Below are 22,957 nucleotides of genomic sequence, written 5' to 3' on the forward strand. Positions count from 1 at the left end.
TAATAAAGACAGTACTTTGACACCAGTCTACTACATAGCAACAGGAGACAGACTGAGGCAGGCATAAAAGCAGAATGCCAATATTTACAGTCAATTAAAATAAAATCAAAAATGTAGAAGTGACCTATTTAGAAAGCTTGTCCCCATCTGCCCATGCTGTTTTAAATCTGTTGGTTGTATTGGTTTATAAGAAAGGAAAAATGGCTACAGAAAGACTAATTAGCATTATAAGCTTTAGATTTTAAAAGTCTTTATTTAACATACAGAGCCATAATTTGAAGTTTTAAAAGTCTGTAAATGCCATGTAACTAAATTACAGCATATGATATGTAACTAAGTTACAGTGTATAAAAACAATTCAGACAAATAGGCAGGACAACTTCTTAGAAAATTTGATTTTGCAACAATATATCACTATATACAGCACCTGAAAATGGTTGAGAAAACAGACGGAATAGAAGATCAGAGGTAAGTTTTACAAATGCAGTGGTCTGCATTAAATATCTTAGTTCAGGGCTTTTAAAGGAAGCTTAGACTTGGGAAGAGATTGTTCTGTTGTATCCTCCATCTTGGACCTCTCCAAGATACTTGTAGATTTGTTCTCTTTATCCTTTTTTACACTCTTTTTGTGCTGCAGGGTTTAAAAAAGTTCCCAGTTAGTATTACACCTTTACACACAATGCTAAAGAATTCAACATTACTCTCCATTTTCTGGTTGCCACATAATTCTGCACACAATACTCAAAGGGAAAAAAATTATACAGGGCAATTTTCTGAAGACATTTGCTAAGGAGATTTATTCTTTAGGACACAAGAGTCTTACGAGCCTAAGGCATTAAGATTTTCTCAAGACCAAAAATAAGATACCTCTAGGAATTCCTGTATGTGCCTAAGAACTAATTTGTTGGAAGTTATTTCTTTTAAAGATAGTTCTTGCCATAATTAATGAGAGGGCATCCTTAGCTGCAGTGAGACAAGTTTATAAAAAGCACACTTTTATTGCTAATGAAAGCAAACCAACAATTATTATTCCATCAGAAAGAAGTAAGTCTGAAAGGTTGTGCAGTTAGATTGAATTCTGATTCTTGTATGCAAGTTTAGGTGTACCCTTTAGGCTTCTGATAAGTTACCAGTTATCCCTGAGGGAATTCTGTGTCACTGCGTATGCAGAGAATTCATGTCCCCCGCAGATTTTTTTTCCTCTGCAGAAAATACGTTCTGCTGCAGAGGCACTGAAGTTACACTGTTTGTCCACCAGGGGCTGCTGTGGTGCCAAAACAGCGAGCAGTCGCCCATAGCAGCCAGTAGCAGATAGGGAGGAGGAGAGGCTGCATTCCTCACAGCGCCCTGCCTGTGGGGGCCAGGTGAGGAGACATGGGATATGGGGGGCAGGAGGGAAGAGAGTAAAGTGGCACAGAGTGGGGCACACAGGGCTGCTAGGGGTCACAGATTGGGGTTCAGAAGGACTAGTGGGGGAGACAGACTGGGGTGGGGGTTGAATGGGAGGAAGGGTACACTGCCACATGAGGATGGTGGGGGGAAAACTGAGTGGAGATGCAAGGTCACCTGGAGATAAGGAGAAGGGGGTGCAGGGACACATGGGGACAGAGGCAGATGTGCCTGACTGAATGGGAGAGGCTAGGAGTCAGCCCAGATCTGCATTGGGAAGGCCCCCCAACTCCCTGATCCTTCCCCACAAAAAACACTTCTTCCACCCATACCCAACAACCCTCTAGGTTCACTCCCAGACTCCTTCCCTCCCCCATAGCTCCTCCATTACCCCGACTCTCCAAAGCTTTTGCACGTGAGGGATGCGGGAAATAGGTTTCTGTATTTAGTTTAAATGAATTATTCAAAAGTTCTGTATTAATATGCCCAGTAAGGAATTTGTCAAAAAAACATTTCCTGAATCTTTTTTGTTGTCTGGATTGTTACAGATATACTTGCGGACAAGTATTTTGAAATAAATTACCAAAATAATTGAAAGTAGTGATTCTTTTGTGTTATTTTGACAAAATATGCAGAATTGTAAAGTATTTTGTGCAAAATTTTTATTTTTTTGGTGCAGAATTCCCCCAGGAGTAACCTGTTTAACCCTTTGTGTTTCATATAGGCCCAAACAAGGTGAAGTATACATGTACTATTAGGTGTTTAAGGATACACCAATCAAATCCTCAGAACATTTGACCTCCCTCACTGAAACGAATATTGATATAGTAGTCCACATGGACAGCCTTGAAGATTGCCTGTTAACCTTTCCAATGTGACTTGGAAATTAATGTTCAGCAGGGCAAGTATTTAATCCCTGGAGTGCTGCAGTGATTCATGGCCAGATACTTCTTTTGCTAGAGACAGTTAAGAGGTTTTGCAACTCTCACCCTCACCCTCCTCCAAGGACCTCAACAGCTTAAAAGAGATCCTATAACTAGATAGAACAAAGCCTTTGAAAGCAGTCCACCCCTTAGCTATCCAAAAGGGATCATGGGTGAAATTACAGCAGCTCTGAATACTTTACCAAGAAGAGCCCATAGGCTAATACTAGTCAATAAATAAAAATAAAAAACAAAACAAAGTTTACCAGTTCCTTCCCCAATGGAGTTGGGAGTACTAATCTGTTGCAAAGCCATTATGGTAGATGTTCTACATCTAATCTAATGCTGAGCAGTCTTATGTTAAAATACATGAGTTGATGTTCTCCTGTGATAGCTGCAGTTTTAAGAAAAACTTACTTTCAGCTCAGTTTGCTGGAAAAAAACCTCAATTCAAGGGGGGAATTTATTGGCTGCTTCTTTAAATTAAGATATATGAAGTCTCAAATTGATATTCTGAAGGACTAAGTCTGGTCACAAACCTACACTGACAATGTTACACAAATGCTGTTAAAAGGTATGTCATTTAACTACTTCTGACCCTATTATAGCAGAGGCACCACGCTTCCTGGTCAAATTCAAATCTGTCTGCAATATTTGTAGAAATTACCTGGAAAAAGGGAACACCACTATTTGTTTGACAGCACACACTTGTGTCCAGGGAAGATTTATCACTGAAGATACTTTCATTAAATTCCTGCACCACCTCTTCTTCCTCCAGTGAGTCCTAAAAACAGAAGTTGCCAGTTTACACGAATGGCTAAATTCAGAGGGGATTTACAATCATTTGACCAAGTCCCTAAAATACGTGGCACAATCTTTTGAGAGATTTATAGATCTTTACATGCACAACTATCAAGCAAAAAAGACCTTTTAAACAGAAGACTTTGTTTTATCCCATCCTGTGCATTTCCTGAGCTTTGCATGGACACACACATTGTAACAGATGAGTGCAGAATGTAAAAACTTCCAGAACTCAGAGTTGAACTGAAACACCTTTAAAGTGTTGTACTAACTGTTCAATCCCATATCTTCTGGATGAGTGGTTACAAAATGGAGCCTTGTATTTATACCATCTCACGTTTACCTGATCCACATGCTCTACCATCTTTGCTGCACTATTTAATGTAGCCATGAGTTCTGGTTGCTGTCGTCTCAATTGCTCAAGCAGCAGGTCACGAGGTTCTGTTCTCACAAGAGTCACTGGATACAAGTAGTCTTTTCTCTGTGGAGTTGTCCCTTTAATGAAGTTGATGTAAAAATGAATGGCATTATTAAACACTTCCAGATTTTATTAAATGAAATGTAGGAATCATTCTTGGTAGACATTCTTGTCCATATTAAAAAAATTCAAGACTATCAGTCACTTCATGTTCCCATTAGTTTTAGCTTATGAACTCGGTACTCAAGTAGCTTGCTGTGAGATCATTCCCCTTGCCATCTCCCATTGTGAATACCTGTTGGGATATCCACTTTAAGTTCCTCCTGCAGGAAGGCATTAACCTGAGTCAATCCATATTGTGCTTCCTCATGGAGGATCAGTTTCTGCTCCAGGAACATCTCCTTATCATTTTTAATCTGGTCCAGGAGGCTATTCAGTGACCTCTCTTCATCAGCTTTCTGTCTATTAATCTGGTCTGTGACTTCAGCAACTGATGCATTACAGCTTTCATTTGCATTCTGAAAGACAGAATACCAAATTAACAATAAAATTAAGGCTAAGGTCTCTTGCCTAACTGGTGGAGCAAGATAAGTTACATTTCAGGTTGTGTAACTAAATTTAAATGTGACCTCAATTGAAGAGTTTGGCCATGCTGATTTATATTCATTTTGAGAGCTGTATTTAGAATAATCCATTTCTTGGAACGTACATGCTATCCTTTGGGAACAGATGCCAATAGCTAGTCATAGGAACACAGACATTGCTATGCTGGATCAGAGCACTGGTTTCTCAGATTCAGTATCAAGTCTCCAACAGTAAATAGCACTAAATGCTTCAAAGTAAGATGCAAATAATTGCATATTGGACAATGCTAGGATAAAACACCTGCAAGGGGCTAGGAAGAAAGTTTACATTTTAGAAAGCATTTTTAGCCCGTGAGGTTGCAAAGAAAGTATTCCAGACAAGAAGACATCTGGAATGAATAGATAGTGTTTTCTTCCTGAGTCTTCAAACATTTAGCTGTCCATTTTCCTCATTGGGGTGTTAACTCTGAAGTCTAGTGACACTTTAAATGTCAGTATTAAACTAGTTCATTATTTATTTTAGCAAAGGCGTGGGAAAGGATTGGGAGTGAAATCCATGGATGGGAGAGTTGTTACAGGGAAGGAAAAAACAGACAGGGAAAAGAAGAATGTGAAAGGAAGAAAAATAAAGGACCAGAAATAGCAGTAGCCCCAAATGAGAACATTTTCCCCACTGATTGATGCCAAACCTAACAATGATAATAATTAAAAGGTTAGCTACCACTTGAAAGCCATATTCTATACTTGATCACCATGCAAACCTTCCCACTGACAAATCTATTGTAGGCTATGGGGTGCATGCAAGTTTTCAAAGGGAGTGTGCTAAAGTTTTACACCAGTCTACAGGTCAGGACTATGGACCAGATAAGTTGGATAATGTTTTTATGCTATTTGCACTTCAAATTCGAACTCTGTGCTCTTAACTTCAATTTTGCCTTCTTATCAGCTTCCACTTCGATTGAATTTCCATTTTCTGAAAAATGCCTGTTTGTCTCAGAAACCTCTTCTACTTTGCCATTTAACCATACTAGTTTTCTTTCCTTTCTGCTTCTCCTTTAATCACAACATATGATTATTCTAGACTTCAGCAGACTATATGGAGGCTAAGATTTAGTTTTCTCACTTGTGACTTTAGGGCCTTTCAGAGATGTCCCTTTTCTAAAGTTGTACGTCCGTGCTAATTTTGATTATTCTTCTACCAGGGATACTGATTTAATCAAATTGTGGTCCTTAGTGATAATTCGTTTTTTTATTTTCTGTTTTAAACCAACTCCTGTGTTACTTCAACAGTGCTAGCTACCACCAAAAGAGAGGCTATTCTGTAAGACGTAATTATTTAGAGGCTTAGATTACTTCTCTAAACCTAAACTCATTTTGAAATTTGACAAGTTTATATATTGGTGGTTAAGTGTTCCCGCTAATTTTTCCCACCCACGTGCAGAATTCATTTTGTTATGTGCATCAATTGGTGGTGATGTGACACACATCACCCTCCATTGGTGCACATAAAATTCATGTTGCGGGATGTGGCCGAGGGGTTCGTAGTGTGGGAGGGGGCTCAGGCTGGGGGTGTGGCTGAGGGGTTTGGGGTGCAGAGGGGCTCCTCAGGGCTACAGTGGGGAGAGAGAGGACCGCCTTTCCCCCCCAGCCCAGGTGCTGCTGGGGGGGAAGGGCGTCTGTCTCCCGACATGGTTGGTCTGGGACTGGGCTGGGGCGCCGTGGCAGGCCCGGGGTGTAGGGAGAAGCATCTCTCCCTATCTCTGCCCTGAGCGTCGCTTAATAGGCAGCTGCACGGCTGCGCAACTTAGATGGAACTTAGATGGTTAATATCACATATCAAAAGATTGGGTACATGATGTTAAAGGAAATGAGAAGCAAGCCAACCTCTATCCCGACCAGGCCTGTAGCAAAACAATAGTACTGTGGAATGATATACAGATGACTTTGGATTTGTATCTACAGATATTCTACTTTCTGGTCCTCTCCATTGAGAACTTCATAGTCTAATGAAAAGTTATCAGTTACCCTCTGTAAACACTGAAGTCGTTCCAGCTCACTGCGGGAGGAGGAGATCTGTTGATCAGTAAGGCAGTCAATCTTAGTATTTGCAGATTCAACCCATTCATCTGTCTCCTGACATACTGTGGTGAGATTTCTGCAAAGCTGTTCACAGCATTCAGTGGACTCCTCCAGCAACTTTTTGTCTTCCTTGTTTAGCTGCCTGATCTCTTGTGAGAAGTTATCCAAAGACGCAATGTATTTGTTGTGGTGGGAAGTTGTACAACTGACTAGGTCTGTAGTTTGCCTGCATGAACAACAGATTCATAATATTCATAATATAGATCAGAGTATTTGGAAATGCTGATTTAAAAACATCATGCATTTCATATGATTTGACAACAGCAACAGTGACAGTCTAATTTCAAAGTAAGCCAGATCCAATCCTATTATAATAAGACGCCATTGGAATGCTTTCTATTTAAGCTATTTATGCAGTAAAGCTTTCTCTAACCACAATCTAGTACAGTGGTTGCCAACCAGTCAATCCTAGAGGATCTCCCAGTCGATCGCAATCTTTGGTGGTGCAGTGGGGCTGCCGCTAAGACAGGCTCCCTGCCTGCCCCAGCCCCACACTGCTCCTGGAAGCAGCCAGCACGGCCCCATGGGTGCAGGGGGTCTCCCTCCATGCACTATTCCTGCCTGCAAGCACCTCCCCTACAGGTCCCATTGGCCAGGAATGGGGAGCTGTGGCCAAAGGGAGCTGCGGGGGCAGTGCTTGCAGAGAGGTGCAGCGCACGGAGCCACGTGCCCCCCACCCCGTCCCAGGAGCCGCAGGGGCTCATTGACCCCTTCCAGGAGTGGCATGGGGCCGGGTTAGGCAGGGAGCATGCCTTAGTGGCAGCCACATTGTGCCGCCGACCAGGATCCGCTGGAGGTAAGAGCTGCCCGGCGGGATGCCGCACCCCATACCCCCTCCTGCACACCAAAGCCCCAGCCCTGAGACCCCTCCTGCACCCCAACACTCTGCCTCAGCCCTGACCCCTCTCCCAGACCTTGCACCCCTCACCCCCATCCTGCACCCAATCTCCTGCCCCAAGCTCAGCCCAGAGCCCGCACCCCTACCCCCCAAACCTCAGCTGGTGAGAATGAGTGAGGGTGGGGAGAAATGGAGTGAGCGGGATGGGGCCTTGGGGAAGGGGCAGGGTAGATCCTGGGTTGCCCTTAAATTCAAAAAGTGATCCTGGGCGTAAAAGGATTGGAGACAACTGATCTAGTATTACTGCGGGATTTAATAAGTTATTACATTAATTTTGGCCAAGGTTTTCAAAAGTGACTAATGACCATGGGTGTCCACTTGACAAGTCTTATAAAGACCTTAATTTTCAGAAGATACCAAGCACCCACCCTAGGAAAATCAAATCTCTTCCAAGGGTCTCAAGTTTGGCCCCTACAAGTCACGAGCCACTTTTGGAAATCCTGGGCTCTAATGTTTAGTTCAGTCAGTGAGCCCGTTTTACAAGTGATAGATAATTTACTACTGATATCAACTAATTTGCCTACAGAACTGAGTGTAAGCATGCAGCAGTAATCAGGGAGCCATGCCCAGCCATATTTGATAAACACTCACAAATGTATAATTCCTGAAAAAATGGAACCTCTTGCTTGCAAGACACAAAAGTCTCAACTTTGAGCAGAAATTACGTCCAAATATGTTGGGGAAATCTGAATCAGGATCTGAATTTTGTGGCAGGACCCACCTCTAACACGTGGGACTTGTCCAAAAGAATATACTGCACGGTAATCTACATTCTTGGTAATCTATGTAAGCGAATGTTATAAGTATACGAAAAACAATATATTTCTTACAGATGGACGTTTTCCTGGACAACAGCAATAGCGGTCTTCAAGTTTCTACCCTTTTTAGATACACCACTTAAATTCTGCTGGGTTTCCTGAACCAACAAATTCAACTGGCTTTGAAGAGAAGCCATGAGTTGGGTTGTGCCCTATTAAGAAAAATGCAGAGTTATACATCGGACAGGAGTGTTACCTGCCTCAAAGCCATTAGCACTTTCCACATTATTCAATTTAATTTAATAGACTCCTCATGGAAGGTATTCTATAGCACACCAAAAAGTAGAATACATTTTAAAGCCATAACCACCAGTTGTGCTCAGGAAAGATGTAAGCAATGGATTCACTTAGATTTTGGAGTGTGTTGTGAGCAACAGTTTAGCAACAGCTATCGGCCACTCCAGGAGCAGACATGTAATATTTCCATCTCCCCCACAAAGCTAGAAAAAGCATCACAATTGAGGCTGATTAACAGAAATAGGACAAACAAATTAAATGAATGGAAAACTATAGTCATAGTGCTGACTGATGAAGCAAGTATGAAGATCTATTACAGATGAGTTTAAGTCAAGCCAGGTGAAACACACTAGGTACAACATGCTTAATTCCATCTTCTTGCTCTAAGAAAAAGATGATACCTTTGTAAGTGCCAGCTTTGCCAGCTCTGCTTCTTCCTTTAAACTCTCACAGTCATTCTGAAGTTGAGCCAGAACACTGGTTACATCTTCCTGTAATTTATTTAGAGCGAGACAGTGTTCTGTAAAGAAGGTGCTTGTTTCCTCTTTATGTCCTTCCATCTTTAGAGGGAAATAAATTACATGAAGGTTAGATAAGAAAGACATGAATTATGGTAGTTAAAGTGGAGGTTTTCATAATCCTAGTGCTATAACCATACACTGGTTATACATATACAGAATCTCTACACCCTAAAGAGCTGGCAGTTTAAAGGCACTACTGAATGAAGTATGGTGGACAAACATATGGCAGTTGTTGCAGGTAGGCTTTGCAGAAGTTTGAAGTTAAAGGGAGGTTGGTATATTAGGCAAGAGGCTGTTCTAAACATAAGGGATGGTGTGAAACAGAGCACAGTAGAATGAGGACAAAAGGGGAGATGTTTGGGCAGGACAAAAGCACAATGCACTAGAATACTTCAAAAGTTAGAACAAACTACACACTGAGAAAGATAGCAAGCCAGTATAGATACTCTAGACAGGAGAGATGTGGTCAGAACAAATGAAGAAGAGCATTTTGGAGGAACTGGAAGCAAAAGAAATGGGAGGGGGAGGTTTAAGCAGTGTTCCTTTCTTTTATCTAAAACCTTGAGGAGCCAAACTTTGACATTCGGACAATTGAGATTGTATTGATGTGGGGAAATCATGAGCACACAAAGGAAGAGGTCACTCATGGAAAAGCAGATTTGGAAGTCAGAGAGGTAACAGATAAACCCATGGGGCAGCGTATGCAGGTGGGCAAGGCCAAACCAGAGATGGAGACTGAGATGAGAACCCTGGGAAGAGTCACTGAGAAAGTGACCAGTAAACTAAGTGAACTAGAAGAGCACAGCAAGGGAAGTCCAAGAAGAAGTCTGTGTGAAAGCAAAATATCCTTGCATTTACCTTTTCTGCCACAGCTGAACAGGTCTTGATGTTATTCTGAAACTGGCTGTTTACTCCCAATACAAATTCTACCACAGGTACCAGACTACTTAATGCTCTTTCCATTCCAGATTTATGCTCTTCCTAGAAAAGATGGTGGGGGGAAAAATTAAATACCAGACAACTCCTCAATTCAAGTCTACCAGAGATTATTCAGATTCATTTGAATATATTCAGGGCCCTGTGTATTCTGCAATTGCAAAATTTGCTCCAGAATTTCCCTTGCTGTAGAATTGTGCTCCAGAATCTTAATCATTAGGGGGGGAAAAAAAAAAATGTTTCCAGACCTTCTGTTTGGGAAGATAGCCTTGAACACGTGAACAGAGTATAAACCCATAACAACCTACTTCTAAAAAGCCTGCAACAATGGCCCAGGTGTGACTGCCCCCATCATCTTACTTCAAGCCCTATAGATTCAGTAACCATGCAATTGAGGGCTCTGAGACAGCTCCTGAATTGAAAGTTATTTTTATTAACTAGACTAGACCAACTTTAAAAGTTGGAAAGATCCATATTCCCAAAATAACTCAAGAGCATCTAGATTAACTAACCATCAATCTCTTCAATTCAGCTTTATGTTTTACTGACAGAGTCTCCTGTTCTAGTATTTTTTCAGAAACCCAAGAAGTTTCAGCAGACAGCATTTCCACAACAGAGACAAAAGATGAAGATACGGCTGATGCAATAGCATTAGTGGTTGAAGAGCTGGCAGACAGAAGGTCACCTACAAAGGTAAACAGAACATTACAAACTTTGTAAAGAGTTTTCCCAACAGTCCTATGGCATAAGAGGATAAGGGTTCATGTTAGGATACGCTAATAATGTGGTACTAGGACAAGAACAAACAATTTGCCCTAGCCAGAAACAGTGCCTCAGTCACAAGTGTTGCCTACAACACAGCAAATTGAAGTGGATATTTGGGCATAACCTTTACTGTATGGGTATGCAGCAACAGAGGGTCCTGTGGCACCTTTAAGACTAACAGAAGTATTGGGAGCATAAGCTTTCATGGGTAAGAACCTCACTTCTTCAGATGCACTTCTTCACTTGCATCTGAAGAAGTGAGGTTCTTACCCACGAAAGCTTATGCTCCCAATACTTCTGTTAGTCTTAAAGGTGCCACAGGACCCTCTGTTGCTTTTTACAGATTCAGACTAACACGGCTACCCCTCTGATACTTGTATGGGTATGATTACCCAACTTGGACTATCATTGGTGTGAAAAAATTCAGCTCTAGTATTTTAGGTAAAGCTGGTCCTTATGTAATGCCATATCAATTTTAGTTAAGTCTTTGGTATTTCTGCTGTATAGAATTCATGTAAGAAGTCAGAAGATAGACTGATATAAACTTGTTACACTTACCAACTAAATTAGTGTAAGATTCTATCATTTGTTGCTGTTTCAAACTGTTCTCATTAACAGAATCTTGTATTTTGCTAAACAGAGCATTCATTTGTCCTGCAAATCTGTGCTGGGCTTCTGCATTGTGTTGATCAACTACTTTTTTACGATCTAGTTTTGCATGGAGACCACACACATCTTTTGTTGTTTCTTCAACCGTATTAAGCAACTAAAATAAAATTTTAAAAAAAGTTACATTGTCAATCTTCAGATAAACCACTTCAGCCTCAAAACATAACTGAAGGGTGTAGTATAGTCTTGTTTAACTTAGATAATGAAAACTTAAACATATTGTTTAAAGTAGGAGTTGCATCCCTAGAGAAGGGAAGCCAAGAGTTTGCATTAACATGCTTAGTATATCACTACAGTTAATTTCTTAACCCTTATGTAAACTACGATCAGGTGCTCAGGCATTCAGAAAGTTGCAGACAAGACATTGTTTACTCATACCAACTTTGAAAAGAGACATCAAGGCTTTAACATCCCAGTAACCATGGTCCCAAAAATAGGACAATAGGAAGCGAAGGAGCATGGTGGCATCCCCTCTTTGAAGTGTAAATACACGCTTCTGACATTTAGGTAGTTTCCCGCTACTTTTGTAGTGAATAATATAGAATTTGACAATGTAGTTTGCCTACCAATTACTCCTGCGGGCATTCTATGCCAAAAACGTTAAAATTCTGCAAATTTTATTTGTCAAACGTGGAGGCTTCAGCATGGCATTCGGGAGCACAGGCAACTGGCTGCACAGAGGTGGGAGATCACGGTGCAGCCCCCCGGACATGGACTCATCAGTGAGGCTGCACCAAACCCTGACACAGCGCAAGGACCAGGCATTCCCCAGAAACATCCCAGGGCCCTGCCTCTCTGTGCCAGGTGCAGCAGGTGTGGGAAGGCAGGCTCAGCAAGGCAGCATCCATGTGTGGAGGGGCTTAGTGTGGGGGGATCCAGGTGTGGGTTGAGAGGGTTCTGTGTGGGGAAATCTAGATGCAGGCAGCTCAGTGGGGGATCTGGATGCACAGGGGCTTGTTGGGGGGGGTTCTGGGTGTAACGGTAATGAGACTCTGCAGGGTGGGGGGGTCCAAGTGAAGATTGTTGGGGCTCAGCAGGATGGGGTCTGGGGGAGGGATAAAGCTCAGTAGGGAGGTCTGGGTGTAGGGGACTTGGTGTGGGGGGGTGTCCAGATGCTGTGGGAGTGGGGATCCAGGTGCAGCTGGTTGGGGCTCAGTGGGGTGGGGATCCAGGTGCAGGGGGAGTGGGGCTCATCGGGGGGGGGGAGTTTCCTGAGTGCGGGGGGATGAGGCTCAGTGGAAGGGTCTGAGTATGTGGGTGTCTGGATGCATGGGGGTTGGGCTGATGGGGGATCAGCTTCCTGTACAGGAAACCCTCCTCCTGCAGCTGAGGTGTGATAGGTGCAGGAAGCAGGATTGGGGAGTTTGCAGAGCTTTTTGCAGCTGGGGGAGAAATCTGGGGGTGGGTCTGACCCGGCTCTGGATGTCAGGACTAGCAGAGTCTGGCGAAGAGTAGGAAACACCAGCCAGGTCTTCCCAAGTCCCACCTCCTGCCCCACAGTGATTTACTTCTCTTCCAGCTGCCCTGGGCACCCAAAACATACTGCTAGGAGGGTTGCATGACTGCTCTTGTGGCTTCCCTTTGCTTCCCCGACAGAAAGTCATTTTTCTTCAGGGAAGCAAAGAAATCTGTGTGGGACATAAATTCTGCGCATGCACAGTGGCACAGAATTCCCCAGGAGTAGCCAATGCAAATAAACCATCTCCATTTGTTACAAGAAAGAATATAGGTATAGAAGAGTTATGCTGGGTAAATATAGATACAGGATTTACCACTTTGAAGAAAAAGCAAACTTTTCTACAGCAAGTCACTGCTGTAAGAATTAAGAGCAGAACTAAGCATGAAGTTATCAGTATGCCCCAAAGTATAACAGTGGCACATAACACTATTTGGTGAGCAGTTCACTCAGTTAGTACAACTTTACTGCAGACCTCCTCTATGAAGTGTTTGCACCCTAGTTCTCCCCCATAATTTTATGGGACAGTTTATCCCATTTAGGGCTGGAGGTCATCTCTCGAGTTGCCATGTAGAATAAGCATTTGCTGGTTCACCACATTCTGGGGTGATGCAGACTGGAAGACACTGGAGCTCAGAGCTTTTAGGGCAGGATGACTTTGAGGAAGGCAGCATGCTGATTAGTGAATAGTCAACCATCAAACTGTCACAAACAAACTTGCCATCTCAAGTGCTGTCCCCTCCCCATCACTGTGGAGTGGGTCAGTTCATAAGTCTGTTCCAGTCTTCAGTTTTAAGATCAGTTTGCAAGATACTGTACCAGTACAGTTTTCACAAGGCATTCCCTTAAAGATTAAGCATATTATCGATAGAATTGCTTATAGAGTATGGGAAGTTACACCTTTAATTAGTTATCAGAAATGCAATAACCTCGCTAGCAGTGCCATGCAGCTTTTCTTCAGTGCTCTCCAAAGCTGAAGCCACATATTCCTCCTCCACAAGTTGAATCTTGGTTTCTTGCAAGTTTTTCTGAGTGTCTTCCAGTTCTCTTGCCCTGATTTGCAGATTTGTTTTGCATTGTTCAAGTTCATTTTTATTAGCCATGAACAGCTCAGTGACCTAAAGTGCAATTGAAATAATGCAGTTAATGAGGAGATATTGCTTTTCAGAAATCTGAAGACCAACTTAGTCATACTTCCAAATCATATATTCATTAGGAAGAATATCTTCTCCCCCCAAAATGTGACTTATGCCAAATTATCAGATGACTGGTTAATTACAAATGCAGTCTCAGTTCTAAGCAGTATGTTTGATATTTGAGATCTTGTACACTAAACTTGAATGTCTCAAAACAAGTACCAATGACTTCTCCAAAACAAGAAAACAATTAATCACAAGGAAAAGTTCTGCAGAATAATTACATCCACTTAAGGTTCTCCCATTAAAATCAGCCTAGCCAAATACAAGGAGGAAAAAGATTCAATTAATATTACTTAATTTAGCTAAAGGCAAGACTTGTAACATCAACATTTGATAGCTTTGTAGTTCCAAATCTTGGAGAATAATGTTTCTTATTCTCAGATTTAGTTTATTGCACATGTGCAATGAAAAGTCACCTTTTCTCACACAAACCCTGAAAAGTAAATGCTAATCCATCCAGAAAAGAACATTTTAGAGTCCATTTTTTTGTTGAAAGTCCATCAGAGCAATTTTAAGCTAAGGCAAGCTTAAGACCCAAGTGTAATATTGTATTATGCTGTTACAAGTTACCAAAGTGCAAAGCCACACTTAGTAAGAAGTTAAGCATTGGGTTTCCCTTTCAAATAATTATTTTTGATTGGGAGGTTTGAAGTTTAGCTTCAGCTTCACAAAACTGACCAAGCACACTGACTAAGCTTCCTAAAGTACCATTGGTATACAAGCAGCCTTTGTTTAGACCTGGTCACAAAATGCCAGTTTGCTGGAACCAAAGTGTATTACAAAAGTGAGATTAGTTAGACGAACTTTTGTTGAATCTCAGACAGTGCACCATCAGAAAGCACCTTGTTGGCCAGGCAGGTTTTCCTTAGGAAACTTGTCTGGTTCCCTTCCAACTCACCTGGGCTTCAAGGGTCCACAGTTATAGGGCAGCCTCACCTTGCCAGGGCTTCCAAAATCTAGGATCCCAGCTACACACCAGGGAGCCATAAGAAATCTGACTTGACTGGGGTTCTCAGGACTTCCAGGCTACAAAAACGTGGAGTCAGGAGCCTGGAGGTCCTGGGACAGGCTGCCAGGATATATGCTCCAGGGCAGCTGCAAAACTGATGAGAATGTCAATTTCATTCAGCAGCTGCTAGTCTATTCTGTTTCAGAAACACCATGCATCTGCTTCTGAAATAATTCCCCTCCCCAGGATTTCCAGTTTGTCAAAAAATATAGAAAAAAACTGGTTTAGGTCCAAATTGGAAACCAAGTTTTGAAATCTCAATTTCTTGCAAACAAGAAATCCTGAGTTTCAGGCAGCTCTACCTTTGTTATTTTCTGACTGAACATAGTAAATTATGCAAGAACTACAAACATCATCAGAAAGATTTAGATTTACAAGATGTAAACTCAGTGATCAGTTTGGAGTTTCTAAAAATATCACAACACCAAGCTCCTCCCTTTGATCTAGTTGTCCGCCCCACCCCAACTTCTTGTTTGCAGACGAGTATTGTTAAAAGACTTCACTTACTCTTTTCACTTCTTCCTCCATGGCACTAATTTTCTCAATATACTCTGCAATTTGTTCTTCTTGAACTGTCACTTTTCCATTAAGAGCTCTAAAACAATAAGTGTAACATGATTGATTTAATAGTTACCTAATGGCTCTCATGCGGCATGGTTATTTTAATGGTACTTTTTATCCTGGTTTCCATATAAACTTTAGAATCATAGACTCGTACCACTGGAAGGGACCTCAAGAGGGCATCTAGTCCAGTCCACTGCACTCACGGCAGGGCTAAGTATTAAGACCATCCATGACAGCTGTTTGTCTAACCTGCTTTTAAAAATCTCCAATGATGGAGATTACACAGTCTTCCTAGGCAATTTATTCCAGTGCTTAACCACCCTGATTGTTAGGAAGTTTTTCCTAATGTCCGACCTAAACTGCCTTTGCTGCAGTTTAAGCCCATTGCTTCTTGTCCTCTCCTTAGATGTTCGTGAGAATAATTTTTCTCTCCCTCCTCCTTGTATCAACCTTTTATGTACTTGAAAACTGTTATGTCTCCTCTCAGTCTTCTCTTCTCTAGACTAAACAAACGCAATTTTTTCAATCTTCTCAGAGGTCATATTTTCTAGACCTTTAATAATTTTTGTTGTTCTTCTCTGGACTTTCTCCAGTTTGTCCACATCTTTCCTCAAATGTGGCACCCAGAACTGGACACAATACTCCAGCTGAGACCTAATCAGCGTGGAGTAGAGCAGAATTACTTCTCATGTCTTGTTTACAACACTCCTGCCAATACATCCATAATAAGTATTATTCATTCAAATGCAACAATGATTGATGCCAGTTTGATTTAGACAGTATAATGTAAAAGAAGAACCTTGTGTTTCTTCCTTCAGATGCACTATTTATTGACCAATGCACTCACAGGTATTCTGATGCAGATAAGAATTTAGAGCTGAGGTCCCCAAACTGTGGGGCATGCCCCCTAGGTAGGCGCAGAGGAACATTTGAGGGCCTGGATGTATATAAATCTCTGCATTAAGCATCTTCACATAACTTTCATATGATTTTGTATTATGCCTCTATTTTCATAGAACTTTGTATCAGATCCTTATATTAAAAAACTTTGTATTGAGCCTTGGTATAATGTAAAAAAAAAAAAAAAAAAAAAAAAAAAAGTCTTTTTGCTAGGAGTAGAAGAAGATCTCCCCCTCTCCCCCCGCCTTTAATCAATTGCCCTGTTGAATGAATGAGGAAGGCATGGAAGGCAAGCACCTCCAGATAGCTGCAACCTTTGGAAAGGGGATGGAAGCCAGACCCAAGAATAATAAAACGTGTCAAGTGGGGTCACTGAAGAAGAGCCGACATATTGACGGCCTTGGGGGTTAGAAGCAAGCACCTTCTTTTGAAAACACCCTCTTTGAACAGCATTGGGACAACACCCAGAAAAAAGCAGCACAAAGGACCAACGGACACAGATACAGATTTTAAATATGGTATAGATTTGCATGAGAGGGAAGCTGCTATAAATGTGAGGTGTCTTACAGAGGACCCTGGTTCTCATCTTGTCAACATAGGAGCATCAATCCGGATCAGCAGAAGCCCGGCTCCACCCCTCCCCCATCTAACTCACCTGGCCAGTGAAGTTAAGGGGAGCAACTAATTGGAAAACAACAACAAGACGGAGTGTCCTTGTGTGTGTATTTGAATGCATGAGTGTAATATATATCATATGTATATGATACAGTGTTAAAACATACATGTATTACCAATAAATGTGGCGCTTTGCCTTATTCCCCCTGAAAAGATCCTGTGCAGTACTTTAAGTACAACATGGGGCAGCCTCCACGGGGGGTGGAGAGAGAGCAGCACCCAACCGCCACCTGCCTCCAGCCGTGGCCCTGGCTCCACCCCCCTCCTCAGCTCCACCCCTGCCCCCAGCCTCAGCTCCTGGCCACAGCTCCATTCCCGAAGCCGAGGCTGGGACCGGGAGCAGAGCCACACCCGGCCATGGGCCCAGCTGCTAGCCTCCACTGTGGCCCAGCTGCGGCTCTGCTTTGCTCCCGCCCTCAGCCCTGGCTGTGCTCCCAGCCCCAATTGCACCTGTGGCCCCAGTCTCAGCCCTCACATCCCGCTCCCAGAGCCTCCGGCCCTGCTCCCGGCCCTGGTGGGCACAGACGGGTAATTGGGCGGGGGAGGGAGGAGGGGTGTTGCAACCCTGAAAATTTTGGGGACCACTAGTTTAGAGAGACTGACTTTGTACTAAACGCAGTTCTTACAGCTACAAATGCGCCTATAAATTATGTTACATTTGAGGATGTAGTTGCCATGCTTGACACACCGGGTTTTGCAATAGTTAAGGACTCACTCATAGTTTTCAGCAGAAATGTAGATTCCATTTTTCTCTCGAGCAGCAGCAAGATCTCGTTTCAGGCGTTCAATCTCCTCTGTATATTCCTGTAACAAAAATGATCTGTAAAAGACCGAAGATTCCAGTTTGATGAATTACATTTCTCCTTTGATTTTGAGTTAGCAGGTGGCTGTTACGCTCTAAGATGTTACACATGCCCTTAAGAAAAATTTTATACGGAAGGTAAAATAATGTTTTAAGTGTTAGCACTGTTCGTTTCACATCTTGAAAGCAGTTGCAGCATTGCAGAACCTCTCATTAAATACATTTGATTAGCTGTAAAGCGATAGTGCTCAACAGTAAAATTTAACTAGGCAGTGTCTAACATCTTAAAATAACCACCTATAAAGTTCTCTTACTAAGGGTCAATTTTATCTGCCATGCTGTGTTATTTGTCAAACCTTAACGACTGATCCACTGTATGAGAGACTGGGATGCTTGTGTCCAAGTGGAGGCACCTATTGTGTTAATATTTTGCCAAATTTTAGTTGCTACCATATGAACAGGTGTCCACCTCAAAAGCTGTAACTAGTACCCTGATTGGCAATTTCAGCAAAAGGGCCAAAAGCTGAATCAGTAGGGAGATTCAATCCTTAAGACTGAACACCCCACTCATCACTAAAGTGGTGCCTACAGGACAGGGTGAAATAGTAACATTGCTAAGGCTCAGCAATTTGGCTGGCCTGACAGAAATAAATTTAACTAACCTTTAATTTGTGAAAGCATACTGGAAAGTTACCTTAATGAGAGCTTTTTTGGTCAGCTTCTGGTTAACTTCAGGCTTATTCATGATATTCTTTGCTCTATGTGCATATTCTAGAGTGCTCAAAGTCTCCTGTATAAGAGTACAAAGACAGACACATGACCTCTAGATGAAGGTTTAAGATTTCAGTACTTCATCTGAACTTTTGTATAATTTACAGACTGCTGGAATAAGTATCCCATTAACAACAACGTAAAGATGGATCAGCTTGCACAAAAGGTAGGCAGGGTCAAGTCTTTACCTCAAGATTTACAGATGCAGGAGAAACTGTGGCAATTATAGATGTTTTTGTACGCCCTCCAAGAGAATCCTGCAGGATTCTAGTGAGTTTAGATTCCCTGTATGGAATATGTGGGGTTCTTTCTACAAGAGCAGTAATTACTCTCCCCAGAGTAAGCAGAGACTGATTGATATTTCCAGCTTCACGAGCTCTTTTGTCAACTGCTCCAGAACGACCAATGTTTTCACTTCCTGCAAGATCAACCTGAAAGGAGAAAAAAATGAAATCTGGAACAACTCCTATCTTGTAAAGCTGAAGATAAAGAATAATTCCCAAAATATCAATATGCCACCATGTGTACAACCTAGCTTCCCTAAGACTTAGGAGTGTCTATTGTATATTCTTCTCAATGGCTTCATAAAAACATAAGATCTGCCATACTGGGTCAGACCAACGGTCCATCTTTCTCCAACAGTGGCCTGTACCAGGGCTTTAGGGTGGCAATTATGAATAAGAAAATTATGGCATGATCCACCCCATCTTCTGCTTCTGGTAGTCAGAGGTTTAGGATGACCCCAAGTATGGGGTTGTGTCCCTGACCATCTTGGCTAATAGCCCTTGTTGGACCCATCCTCCAAAAAAGAACTGGATAATTCATGAACCCAGTTATACTTTTGGCAATCACAACATCCATGGCAATGAGTTTCACAGGTTAGTTGTGCATTGTATTAAAAAAAACAAAAAACAGAAACCCTTCCTCTTGTTTGTATTAAACCTGCTGCCTATAAATTTATACACGTAACCTGTTTTTTAATTGTATGAAATACACCTCAATCTGTTGCTTGGTTACAGGCCCATGCAGTCCAATCTGGTAAAGCTGGTTCCCCTAGGCTACAGCCAGCAGAGTTGTCCTATAGTGCTTCCATTTGAATAGAAGACCATCCAGATTAAGGACTCCAGATTGCTCTCTATTGTTAGTCCTCTGCTGTGTGCAAGTATTTCTCCTGACACCTCCTGGAATACCAGTCCAAGATGAAGGCACAAAGATATTTACAGTCAAAATAGCATTCACAAAACAAAACTGAATTTGGTATAGTTACATACAGACATATACTAATCAGTCACACCCACCACTTATTTATGCAGGACACAAAAATGCATGGTCTAACAACATAGGGCCAGATTTTTAAGAAGGTACAAACACACCTAGAAGGATTTTCAAAAGTATCTAAGGCTATGTCTAGACAGCCTACCTTGCAGCGGCACCACTGTGCTACTACAGCGGCACCACTGTAAGATATGCAGTGTAGCTCCTCTTTGCAGGCAGGAGAGCTATCCTGCCAGCAAAATAAGACCACCCCCAACGAGGGGAAGTAGCTTTGTCAGTGGGATATCATCTCCCACTGACAAAGCACTATCCACACTGGCGCTTTTTGTCATTAAAACTTTTGTCAGTCAGAGGTTATTTTTTTCCCTCCACACACCCGGACCGACAAAAGTATTAACAAAAGTGCAGTGTAGACATAGCCTAAGTGCCTCTCCTATGAATTAATATCAGTTGTTCAATTGAGACTGTTGAGACGAGGCAAAGCTTTATTTTCTTCTAGTTTGTTATTCTAGGATTGTCACCTTCATAGAACTCTAGAGTTTAATGCAGATACTTACCAAGTTTACTGCTACTCTGAAACTTACCAAGTTTAGTTTCCCAATTTTAACAAGCTCTTCTCCGTCTATTGTAGTTTCTTTCATGTGTATGGTGACTGAAAACACAGAGTGTGAACGACTGCAAAATAAGTCAGTCAGTTTAAAACAGACATCCCAATAAAAACAACTTTTCTTCTTTTTGCAAGACAATCACTGATGAAGTGCTACTGAGGTCAGTGGACTTGTACCAGGGATAAGTTTGACTCATTGATTTTTATAGATGGGCATTTTTCTAATACATCATTATTTTACTAGGCACGCTTCTAAATAGGCCCTTTAAAAATTAGATCCTCTGAAAGGCACTAATGTATCAGAAAATTCAGCCCAATGTTTAGGTTTCAGGAAAAAAAAATTATGAAGACATAAAAGCAATAAACTGTACAAATATTTTTATGGAAGCTTTAAAAAAAGAAAACGAACATGCCCTGTAGTGTTTGTAACCAATGCACTAGGTACACACAGGTACAGTATAGGAGAATCTGAAAAGTATTTTTATTGTCCAAGCTATGTAAATACAAGCAAGCAATATTCAGTGATAAAAATCTAAAACTCAGTTTTTATCTAAGACATTAGTAGAGCTTAGGACTTATTTTTAGCTTGACAGTATCCCATTTACAAGTCTCACCACCATTGTGACACTGGTAAGGGATATGCAATAAACACTGGAGACACCACTAATATGCTGATGCTTCTGACTGAGAACATATACATTTCACAATGCATAGAAACAACACACAAGCAGAACAAAAATTATAATCCTATAACCAATTGAAACTATGGGAAATTTAGACAAAGTAATGATCCTGATGCCCTTATCTGAGTTAGAGCAGATTGATATTCTTACAAAGTAGCAGCAGCCAAACAAGATCAAAATATCTTACATCTCTTTGATAACGAGGTCTCTAGTGCCTCAACTTGCTATTACATTGAATCACTATTGGCTCAGACATTCTCCCTTGCTGACAGAAGGGTGGTTAGAGAGAAGGAAACAATCTTTCCAAGAAAGGCCTATCAGCTAAGTGACTACAGCGCACCATAAGTATGTGATCTCTGTAGGTATATTTACACTACAAACACTGTATCTGCATAGCTACATTGCTGTAGCTATTTCAGCATAAACCTGCAGCAAAGACACATTCTACATTGGTGGAAGGGGTTTTCCCCAAATCGATGTAGGAACTCCACCTCTCCGAATGATGGCAGCTACATCAACTAAATTGTTCTTCCATTAGCATAGCTGCATCAACACTAAGAGTTAGGTCAGAATAGCGAAGTAAGGTCAGGGGTATGGATTTTTCATGTCCCTGACCATCACAGCTATATCAACCAGCCCTATGTTCCAGAGGGAATTTGTTTCAGTTCACATTAGTACATAACACTTTTCACTCACTTGCTCCTAAGGCAATCAGGTTTTTTTGTTTGTCTTTTGCCTAGCCAGGCATTTGTTACAAAGCTTCAAAAGCTAAACTTAATACTTGAGTTACTATTGTTATTCTAGGTACCATATTAAGGAATGTTCTTTTTCCCTTATGCATCTTGGCAGAGGTCTGGTAGCATTCTGGTGCTTGTGTTAACTGGACATCATGAGTGAGTGAGGAGGCCTAGTCTAGAAACAGCATGCTGCCCCTCAAAAAGAGCTGCCTATGCACATGACTCCACAAGCACTGCCTGCCTGTGTCTTCCAAAGGCAGAATACTTCCAGGTGTGCCTGTGTTGTGCTGCATTCTCCACACCCTGCAGGATGATAGAGATGTGATTTACAAAGCCACAGTAGAGCCCTAATCTTGAGAGCCTAAACTAATATGGGGACCACAAGCTCAAGCAGGGTTCAGTGTAATTTCAAAATCTTTTACTGTTTTGGTCACACCAGGTTTGTTACATCAAAAATATTACATCTTATAAGAGGAAAGTTTTGTACCTAGAGTATGCATTCATGTAAGTAGCTGCAGTTGTTCTTTTCGCTGCTCCTCTTTCCAAAATCTGATACACTTCATCCTTGTTGTGCACAGTTATTTCTTCCAATCCTTTGATAATCACACCCCTCTGTCAAGACGGGAGTTTGTTACACATCTTTTTTGTTACACATCTTTATTTAGTCATTCCAAGAGCCCCACTTAAGTTTTAGAATTCAGATTTGTACCTTGTTACGGGGGTCATCAAACATTTGCAGTCTCTCCCCTACATCAGGAGAGGGATTCAAAAGATCAAAAAGCTCCTCATTGTAGATTTCCAATAGGGATACTTTCACAGAAAATTCTGTACCGTTGTCTGAAAGTTTTTCAAATATTTGATGCAATGTACGGGGGATTATACCAGCTAGTGGATCCTATAATTAAAGCACAGATGAGTTTATGAAATACCAGTGCCAAGAGAAGACCAAAGGGACAGTGAGCATAAAGAGGACAATTAAGTTTAGGGAAATCAACATAACTTGTTTTAAAGATGAGAGTCTGACACAAATAGACCATTTTTCATAGGATAATTTTCAGAGCTTGCAGACAGGTTTGAAACAAAATCAGGTTTATCTAAGAGCATACTCATAATTTTAAAAAAGAAGATGTTTAATGGTAAACTCTTAATGTTAGAGTAGGTGAATCTGAAATGAGAGCTTC

General features: G+C 41.6%; 1 protein-coding gene across 1 annotated transcript in view; it reads right to left on the minus strand.

The window, feature by feature from the left end:
- Nucleotides 1-223: 223 nt before the first annotated feature.
- Nucleotides 224-22,957, minus strand: part of KIF11 (kinesin family member 11) — a 46,392-nt gene continuing 23,658 nt past the window's right edge. Inside the window, exons 8-25 of the mRNA XM_054036109.1 lie at nucleotides 22,486-22,671; nucleotides 22,264-22,388; nucleotides 20,334-20,424; nucleotides 18,663-18,905; nucleotides 18,398-18,493; nucleotides 17,617-17,705; nucleotides 15,270-15,357; nucleotides 13,484-13,672; nucleotides 10,988-11,195; nucleotides 10,177-10,349; nucleotides 9,587-9,709; nucleotides 8,609-8,767; nucleotides 7,983-8,122; nucleotides 6,141-6,420; nucleotides 3,827-4,049; nucleotides 3,457-3,608; nucleotides 2,980-3,096; nucleotides 224-631 (exon numbers count right to left, since the gene is read on the minus strand). Coding sequence (XP_053892084.1) covers nucleotides 506-631; nucleotides 2,980-3,096; nucleotides 3,457-3,608; nucleotides 3,827-4,049; nucleotides 6,141-6,420; nucleotides 7,983-8,122; nucleotides 8,609-8,767; nucleotides 9,587-9,709; nucleotides 10,177-10,349; nucleotides 10,988-11,195; nucleotides 13,484-13,672; nucleotides 15,270-15,357; nucleotides 17,617-17,705; nucleotides 18,398-18,493; nucleotides 18,663-18,905; nucleotides 20,334-20,424; nucleotides 22,264-22,388; nucleotides 22,486-22,671 — 2,808 coding nt within the window. The 3' untranslated portion in view covers nucleotides 224-505. The remainder of the gene's footprint in view (nucleotides 632-2,979; nucleotides 3,097-3,456; nucleotides 3,609-3,826; nucleotides 4,050-6,140; nucleotides 6,421-7,982; nucleotides 8,123-8,608; nucleotides 8,768-9,586; nucleotides 9,710-10,176; nucleotides 10,350-10,987; nucleotides 11,196-13,483; nucleotides 13,673-15,269; nucleotides 15,358-17,616; nucleotides 17,706-18,397; nucleotides 18,494-18,662; nucleotides 18,906-20,333; nucleotides 20,425-22,263; nucleotides 22,389-22,485; nucleotides 22,672-22,957) is intronic.

The sequence above is a fragment of the Malaclemys terrapin genome, chromosome 7 (assembly GCF_027887155.1).
Source record: "Malaclemys terrapin pileata isolate rMalTer1 chromosome 7, rMalTer1.hap1, whole genome shotgun sequence".
Taxonomy (NCBI): domain Eukaryota; kingdom Metazoa; phylum Chordata; order Testudines; family Emydidae; genus Malaclemys; species Malaclemys terrapin.